The sequence below is a fragment of the Protopterus annectens genome, chromosome 9.part0 (genome assembly GCF_019279795.1).
Source record: "Protopterus annectens isolate FY-2018-M chromosome 9.part0, PAN1.0, whole genome shotgun sequence".
NCBI lineage: Eukaryota > Metazoa > Chordata > Ceratodontiformes > Protopteridae > Protopterus > Protopterus annectens.
The window spans coordinates 746,303,805-746,313,670 of record NC_056743.1 but is presented as its reverse complement, the minus strand read 5'-3'; the positions used below and the strand labels follow the sequence as shown (position 1 = coordinate 746,313,670).

The window sequence follows — 9,866 nt, the reverse complement described above, 5'->3', positions numbered from 1 at the left end:
GTCAAAGGCACACCCACTGCTAAGCACAGCAGTGAAGCTGGGAACAGAACTAAAACAAGATTTAAGCTCCATTCAACTTCAAAGATGGCAGGCATACAGCTGCAGCAAGCAGGCTAGCCTAGTTGCTCACACAGTCTCAGATCTTCCAGCTGCCTGTTATCTCTCCTACTTGTCTCACCAGTCTATCGTTCTATTATCAGTAGAGACTGAGACATATAGGAGAATCATGAATGACAGTTGCATTTTGACAGCTTAACAAGCAGGTAATCCAAACAAGTTTCAGGTGTAAAATCAGGATGGGATGAATTTACAGTTAGACTGGTAAGAGAGCACTGATGCAGTTACTACTGGCTATGTACTTTTAATCTGACTTCACTATTATCAGTGTCTAACTGCTATTATTTGTTTACTCCATTTTGACACTGATGGGCTCCAGCAAATTTATTTCATTGGTTTTAGAATCAAGCCACTGAAAGAGCAGAGATCAGAGCCATCAAGGGAAAATGTGTAGCAGCAGAGCAGTCACTAAAACAAAGGCAAAGGTCAGGATGCTCTGCCAAATGCAAAGCAGGTTACAGGTGTGACTGACACCCTATTAGACAGTAAACATTCTCCAACATGGTATTAATGTACAGATATTGCCAGTAAAAACAAGTCCTCCACTTAAGCTGCCAGGAAGCATAAATAAAGAAAAGAAAAAATAAACTCAAGCAGCAGTTACAAAGACTAGTCATTTTACTTTCTTCTCACTAAGAGCAGTTGAAAGAGTTATATTTAGCAAGGTGGAAAAATAAACAATAAAGCAATTATGTCTATCTTTGTGTGTGTATGAGAGAGGGCATGAAGGGGAAAGAGAGAGTGCAAAGACAAACCAAGCTCATACCTTTCTGTTTTTTTGCTTAAGAATTCTAAGCAAAGATCTAAAATCAAGAATACTTTTTAAATATTACTCTTCTTCTTTCAGCTTTTCCTGGTTAGGGGTTGCCAAAGCGGATCATCTGTCTGCTCATGACTGGCAGTGGAGTTTTAAGGTGTCGAGTTGCCAGCCCGGCGTCCAACCTTCCAAAGAAGGAACACATATGCACACACTCGCACCTAGGGCCAATTTAGAGTGTCCAATCCACCTACTGCATGTCTTTGGGATGTGGGAGGAAACCGGAGCACACGGAGGAAATCCACGCAACCACAGGGAGGATATGCAGACTCTGCACAGAAGGTACCCCAGCCAAGAATCGAACCAGAGAACCTCTTGCTGTGAGGTGGCAATGCTAACCGCTGCACCACTGTGGCTGCCCACAATTTTTAAATATTACTCTAATTCACAAAAAAAAGTTAATACAGTAACAGGTTTTACTTCATGCTGTTCTGAACAATAAAATGCATGGAATTATAATGTCTGTCTTTACTGACTGACTTTAATCTGCTGACACTTACCAGGAAATCAAATATTTTCAAGGGAAAGAGCAAAAAAAATGAAGAAAAGTCTGAGACATTCAGCAAATTCAGGAAGAGGCATGGGGTTGCCTTGTTTGAACTTTCTCATTCATTTGAACACAATGAGACATTAGAAGTATATTCAGTCAAGAAAGTGGCTATAATTGCTGGGGACACGTGTGTGTGTGTGTGTGTGTGTGTGTGTGTGTGTGTGTGTGTGTATATATGTATATATATTAAATTTTACATAACTTACTTATATTTTGTATGCAAAATACTTCCTCCAGCAACACTTACATACACTACAGCAACAATGAGACATTAGGCAGAGGAACTATTTTACATCAAAATATTAAAAAAATGAATAAATAATTAAAAAAAATGCAAAACTCTTTTCTGATATCCTGTTATCTAAGCACAATGTTACCCACCAGGCTGCCTGTTACTGGGGAAGTAATGGATCTTCCAGTGGTGGAGAGGTCCTCTGCCTGTGGTGTTGGGCCTTCACACAACCATGGGTGGTCTGTTATTTTCCAGTAAGCCTCACCCTGTCAGGTGTTATTGCTTGCATATACACATAACAACATATGCTCTCATGCACACATACACAGACTTGTTTATGACGTTTAAGGAAAAGGACATCATCCCAGCTGACATTAACTTAAATAACTTGGGTAGCAGAGACTTGATATATCATCAACATATATGATTCTTCTGTACTTTTTTGTTTTAAATCACATGCCCATAAACAAAACAAAAACAAAAAATCAGGCTGGGAATCTGCAGTAAGACAAAATAAAAAGTACCAGTAAAAACCAAAATGATCATTAGGAAAAGGACTTGTTTTGCTGTTTTGTCCTTCAAACCACTATGTGTTCTTATAAAGCTTTCTATTTTATTAAACTTGATTTTACTAAAATGTGTAATAAAAGGGGGGTAATGTTTTACAGAAGATCCGCAGGCAAACAACTTGGGAGGTAATTTGTGTTACTGAAAAAGTTCAGTGTGAAACACTTAGGCCATATGTAGTAAACTACATAACAGAAATCTCTGGAATTTTAAATCTACAGTGAAGCTCTGACAGTTACTTTTGACACTTATCATGATCATTCTTTGTCCTTCCTAAATACTGTTGTAAATGAGCTATAACAGTGATCTGTTTATGTTTTATTCAGCTATGTGGTACAGCTGTCCTCTAATTAAAGAATGAAAGCAGCATTAAGCTACTGCTTAGCACAACTCTACATATTTATCAATTTACGTTTTGTACCCTTATGACACTCTCTAGAAGAAACTCACAAAGTGTGCCAATACCAAAGCAGATAACTATGTTTCTGTCAAGCACCCACTTGGTAGTGCCTTTGGAATGATTCGTGTGAAGACCCTTCTTCTACAAGGAAACCGATCTTCATCATGCCAGTGCCACTGTGGGCCGTTCCGTCATCTAGGTATTGTGGTAGGTACATAGGGCTCTGGCATGCTGGGTGAACAAACTCTGAGAATACTTAGAAGCAACATGACTGAGACTGATTCCCTGAGTTTTCACTGTTTAATTGTAGATTGCTTCTTTTCTTCTGGCACTCTTTTCATCTGGAATTCGGGAATTTGAAGGGTCAGAAGGTTAATGAAGCACTAAAAAATAAAAATACACAGAAAATGCAATATGATCTGTTTAAAAAAATGTCAAACAGCAAAATGATTTTAACCCTTAGCAGTCTGCTTGCTGATAGATTAGTAAAGGAGTTTACTGAGAGGTAGTCTTAAGCAAGGGTTTGTAATGAGTTTTCTGCTGATGTTGGTAACTAAGAGTTGCAGCAACTGGGCAGACACTTGTAAGACCAGAGATTACAGTTACAGTGCATTTGTATCATCTTTTCAGACAAAGAAGGCTCTTCAGTCAGGTTTTTCCTTCTGTGGTGGTTTCATTTTCTGGTAGTGGGAAATCATCTGCATAAGAATACTGCAATTAATAACAAGGAACAGCAGGCCAGCCATCCAAATTATTATAAATGTATTTATGCCTTCAAATTCCAAAAAGTATGCAGGGGACAGCCAGAGTGCCTAAAAGAATGTAAGAAAGAAATTTTAGCTTATAAAGCAAAACAAATGACTTACATAAATGTGATAATCATATTACTTTGTTAAGTTTACAACTGTTCAGCGAAATTGCTATGAAATCTCTGTACTTGTCTTGTTCCCAATACTATGCCTAATAAAACAACTGAATTTGAAAAGTTGACTCTTTAGTGATTTGGCTTCGAATAAAAAAGAAAATCAAAGAGGTTATTAAAGTAAAATAAACAAGACAAAAATGGACAGAGAAGATTATGACCAGATCAGAGCGTATGCTATAAAAGTAGTGAAAGGACATGGGGTAACAGCAACCAATTAGAAAGAAAGTGATGTCTTACTGTCAGCAATAGATTATAATACAGAATAGGCAATCCAAGCATTACAAACCTGTGAGGCATTTCCCGGACATGGTGGTGGCATTAGCAGTGAGAACTCAACAAGGCCTAAGATGGCAGGGGAACCAATCAGGTTCTGAGACAGGAGAAAAAGAGATGGAGTTCACAGCGAGTTTATCACAATGGTCAGAGAAGACCATTTTTAGAGAATTAAAGGTTCAGGATGAGCAGTCACTAAGGAGAAGTAGAGCTGCAGTCATGGAGCAAAGGTGGAAGATATCTCTAGAGTCAGAGGAGGCAATCGAGAATAGTAACTTTTTCATTTAAATCTGAGAAAGTATTCTCTGACAAACTGTTTCAAGTGTAGGGTTACCAGTTTATGCTTAGTACAATGGTCAATACCATAACATTTGAAAATGTATAGTAAACAGTCGAACATAAAGTGTTTAGCTTTAACTGGAACTTCAAATGGCTGCAGTATAGTAAAAAAACTGCTGGAAACCCAGTGAGGTTTATCCTGTTTTGAACCCTGTGTGAAGCTGATTTTTGAATCCATGACCGGCATTGAAATTAGAACCTTTTATGTAATCCTGTAAGAAAAAAAACATTACATGATAGAGGGTGAGAGAAGAATTATTAGTAACTTGGGTAAAGGACAAGTCACTTCAGTACACAAAAGCAAAAGGTGGAACTCCTATTGTAATATGTACTAAAGTTTATGTAAATCTCATGGAATAAAAAACGTGCAATGATAAAGTTTACAGAAAAGTTCAGTTGGATATTTTCATACCGAAGGAAAAAAGGTGGGCTCATTTATTAGAAAGGTGAGGGATTTATTGTTTATAATTGATGATGTTTTCATTACAAACACTGTAAAATCTTTACACTCAGTTATAGCACATGAAGAGAACTGGACAGTCTTTTTTTTAAGCACCTTCATTAAACTATCACTTAAGACATAAGCACAGATATAACAGAAAATAAAACAAACCAGAGTAATATTTTTTCATTTACAAACATTATACATTACTTATATGTTTTCTTTCTTTACAAAAACTCTTATTTAGGCCAACATTACATAAATTGCTCATTTCCTGCCTTGCCTTACACCTCATTTCTTCTTCTGAACATAATTTTTCATTTACTGTTTCCACAAATTCCATTTATTCCTATGTAATTAGCTTCTTCCCTCTTCTAAATATCCTGTTTCCAGTTCTTTTATCTCTTTTACAATATTCAATATTTCAAATGCAGCTGGGTTAGATTTTGATTTCCATTTTCTAGTAATTGCTTTTTTTGGCAGTCAGTATAATTAAACGTAATAACACCTTACTATATCGAGGCAATTCAAATCCTGTGGCCCAGCTCAAAAGACTCATTTCATTAGTTACTAATATTTGCTCCTCCGATATTTCTGAAAGAGTATTCTGCAAAGAATTTTTAAAATCTTCCAACTCATTACATTCCCATAAAACATGTTCCAAGTTACCCCTTTCTGCCCATCCCACCTAAAACACTTGCTAATTACCTGTACAAATTCTTTTTTTTTTTGCTAAATAATTTTTATTTTTTTTGTTTGTAGACAAATTATGATACAGTAAATTTTAAATTACAATTCAAAATAAAAGAAAATAGTTAATAACTATAACAATATGTACAATATTTACAGGTGGTCCAATGAAAAGGATTAACCAATAAGGTTATAAAGAGGAATAATCTCATAGAACTAGTATAACCTTTACTGGCATATATTCATATAAGTTCATCTTAGTTTATGACATTTCAATTTCATGTAAAAGAAATTCCCTGTACAAATTCTTTGAAGTCTGCTTGGGGTATAAAATACTTAGGCAAACACTTCCAAACAAAACCCTAAACCTTCTGGCCTTTGATGCATACTTTGGAGCCATACATATGTCCTTCCACTGTTCCCTTGAAATTGATTTTCCACTCTCTCTTCCCAATCTTTCCTAACCTCCTTTGACAGATTAGTATAGTTGTCATGCAATATTTTATATGTCTTACTAATTATCCAGTTTTTACATCAGCTTCTATTCTAGATTCAGCTAAAAACTTTACCAGAGAAAGTATTTCACTTAGGACTCCACTATCACTTTTTCTTTGCCTATACTCTAACATCAATCCCTGATAGGGAAGGCAGTCTCTAATCTGTAATCCAAACACCTTCTTGGCCTCTAGTTATTTTTTCCCAATACCTGGTATCTGTGCTGATTTTCTTCAATACATTTCAGTCCATTTACTGAACCCCAACTTGTTGTTTGTCCCTATTAGCAAAATTTCCTCTCTCTGTTCCAGTGCTGGCTTACTTCTTAGAACACTTTCTGCAAATTTGCAAGTATAACATTTTGCATGGTTGTTACTCTCATTAAGGATCTGCATCCAAAATGCAACTGTCTTTTTATTTCTTGAACTCCACTTCCCACTTCAGAATCGTCCCTTTCCACTTTAAATTATAACTCCTTGCTTGTGCTATGCATACAAGTCTTAACTGCATAGCTCTAAAATATCCATTCAAATAAGGTATCCTAAACCACCTTGTTCTATTGGGAGAAATCAGCTTATTTCACTTAACTCTTGCCCTACTCTCCTCCCAGATAAATTCCTTCAATTCTTTACTATTATCCACAACTTTTCTTCTGTTTGATAAAAATGTGCCTGATCTGTATATGAAGCTAAAAGGACTAAAAACATTTTCATTGCTTGTATCTTACTACCAAATATTTTCATAAATCTCTTCAGAAATCTACTCTATTTTGGTTATATTTTCTCATCTAGGTCTCCTGATATAGTCTCACTATTGCAAATCAAGTTCTAGTCCCCATCTGTAAGCAATATTCCCTGCTGAAAGCTGATTGTTTCTCCCCAATTTTTTGTAAACTCCAGAACAGCAGTTTTTGGTGGAATATAAATATATGCCAGTGCAATCCTCCCCCCTTGCCAATATCCCCTTACTATCACAAATCTACCATTATTGTCTTTTTCCCTACTTCTATCACTATTGGAGCCCCTCTAGTGATTAATATAATTATTCCCAGTTTTCTTTGTCCTTGATATCTGGTGAATATCCATCCTGAAATAATTTCTTTGCCAAATTCACATGTTCATTTCTTTCCAAATGTATTTCCTGCAGCACTGCATGTCTTAATATAATTCAATACTACTTCCTTTTTGCCTACACCTGTAAGGCCATTTACATTCCAAGATAATATGGATAGTGTAGTCATTATGATAAAAACCTATTGTTCCCACTTATACATGACAGTTTTAGGAATGTGCATCTCCAGCTTGTGTTTCATGCAAACACTGTTTGTCGTACTGAGCTTTTATGCAGTTGTTTCTTCTCATCTCCTTTTGAAACTATGTCACATTTTTCAAGACTGTTTGTTTTAACAACAAACATACAAAATAAATACATTTTCAGAACATCCTATCATCTTAGAACAAACCCACAAAACTATGCAAGTCTTCAAAAATGAAATGATAATAAATCAAAAAACACACAGAAACATTGCCAGGGTTAGACTCTCTCTAACATCCAAATACAGCACAATTCAAAAAGCAGAAGCTGGTGCAATCAAAATAAACACATACAGATAAACGTGAAAAACTTTATCAATGGTAAGCGCTTTCACAAATACAATTGCTTCTTCAGACCAATAAAACTACATTTTACAACATCAGTTAAACATACTATTTACTAATTAATTAAACCAAGCCCTATCCAATAAACTCTAAGGCTTTACTTGTTGCTAGGATATGTCCTACTACACAGAGAAGACTCACTTTCTGTCAAAACTTCCGATCCACTAATTCTTAACATTTAATTTATAGTTCCATAAAACTAAATACAAAAACAACTAAAATCATGAAACTAACAATACAAAACTGTACAGTGTATAACAGAATCATATAAAACAATGAATAACTAAACAAAGAGAAAATAATGTTCACCTCCTTAATCTCCTACCTTTGAGAACCGGTTTCAGGGACACAAACTGCTCAGAATTGAGTTCCTTGGCTCATAAGCTTCAAACCCTCTTCCATAGGCTCTCCTTAGCATTTCATTGGCTCCCATACTGCCACTCGTTATTTGGCTACCCACTGACAGTAGATCAGAAGTTTTTTTTTTCCTTACTTGTACAGCTTGGTGCCCTCTTTTAAATCTAAACTCTTCCCTGCTAGACTTAACTGCTGTAGTGTCCTAAATGTGTACATGTCTCTAAATGTAAGTACATTGTCTTGTCTCCTTTTGGAATAAGTACAAGTTAAAAATAGTAGTGAATGCTACATACTGTGCTTTTGGATGCTGTTATTGGGAAATGTAGGCTCTCATGTTTGTAAACTTTATCACTGTTTGTAAGTACCACATGGAATGCTGGAAGAGCTCTAATGTTATTCCATTTGAGCTTGTATTAAAGTCTGGAGGTAGACTTACCTGAGAATTACTGTAAGAAACTGTGAAATAGAACTTCAGCACATTACAGTGTGGAAACACAGCTCGAGTGTATAGAGACATACATTGTAAAGAATTCATGCAGCACTGGTGATAAGTTGAATAAGAAAGTGAAGCAACTGTCAGATAATTTTCATATAACTGTATCTGGTGGTTAAAAAGAGCCTTGATTATGAAAGTATAACTACTGTGCTACAATATTTATGTCTAATACTGTTTAAATGCAACTGTTTTACTGCCATGTACAAGTTAATGTAAGGGTTGTTGCTCAAAACCTCTCAACTGGTCTAATCATTGTACTATTTTTTTTTAAGTATAAAAACAGAGTTTCCTCCTTCCTTATCTGCTCTATCCTGACCCTCTTTACTAAGCAACTAGAGCTTTATATGTTTATTTTATCTTTCTTTTCTTTTGCAGTCAATTTACATAGCGGCTACTTAAACTAGAGTAAACTTCAACAGTGTGATTATACTTGTTCATCGGATCTATCTGCAAGCTGCCTCACAGTTTAACAGGACTCTTTAAAAGTTTCAGCTTTCTGGTGTATTACAAGCACCCAGTGTAGTTTTACATTTAAATGTCTTTGTATTCCTGTAACTCTGTTTAATAGTAGCTGAGGCTCACACTCTAGGACCTGCACCCTTGTAGCAGTTTAATTCTTTATTTGTACTTGGGTAATCTTGGGTCTCATTCCCATTAACAGTGTTGTCTGCTCTGAACTGAGTTCCTTGGCTCAGCCCACTACGCTCAGTCTCACTTTGCTCCCCACCCAACACTGACATCATTTCCTTTATAGTTAACCAGTTGCTCCACCCTACACCAGGTTACTCCCCCTATTTGCCATTACAGCAATACAGTCATCTGCACTTTTTTTCACTACTCTCCTTCCCCATCACCTTTCAACCAACCAATGTCTCTCCCTGCACTCTTCCTATACTTACTTTCCATACTATACTACCTTGCTTTAATTGAACATTACTTTAATTGAGCAGTTGCCCGCCCCTACTGTGAGACACCTCCCAGTCCAGTGTCATTAGCTCATTCTGCTTAATACAGAGAGAACATTCGATAAGGCCTTCTGTTCCTCCTTTTTCCCTTTCAAAAAGTAAAACAAAACTTTTTTTTTTTTCTCTTTCGCCTGAACCTTCTTGTGTTCTGACTGTCCTTCTCAAACATTTTGGAAATATACAGTATATTTTAGAGCATTTGTTATAACTGTATTTGCTATAACTGATTTAAGTATTTTTTTCTGGCTTTTTGATTATTTACTGCTTAGCGACTGCATTTTAGCCTGTTTATACAGCTCTGCATTCTATTTAAACTGTTTTTGTGTTGATTAACTGTTTTGCACTTTTAAAAAGTTATTTGTTGCTTAATTTTACCTGTAGGCTAATACACACAAGTGCGCTAGCCGCTTAAAAGCATTTACTGTCTGTTTTTCCTCTGTTTTCTGCAAAAAAGAAAAAAAGAAAAAAACAAACAAACAAAAAAATAATCTTGTTTTCCCGCCTTACTGAACTAGAATAGTCCAGTCTTCAGAGTTTGCTGAT

At 35.9% G+C, this 9,866-nt stretch overlaps 1 protein-coding gene across 2 annotated transcripts in view; it reads right to left on the bottom strand.

Annotated features, from left to right (window-relative positions):
- Nucleotides 1-2,588: 2,588 nt before the first annotated feature.
- Nucleotides 2,589-9,866, bottom strand: part of PIGM (phosphatidylinositol glycan anchor biosynthesis class M) — a 367,285-nt gene continuing 360,007 nt past the window's right edge. For both annotated transcript variants that reach the window (XM_044083380.1, XM_044083381.1), the window contains exon 7: nucleotides 2,589-3,495. In XM_044083380.1, the coding sequence (XP_043939315.1) occupies nucleotides 3,328-3,495 (168 nt within the window). In that variant the 3' untranslated portion in view covers nucleotides 2,589-3,327. The remainder of the gene's footprint in view (nucleotides 3,496-9,866) is intronic.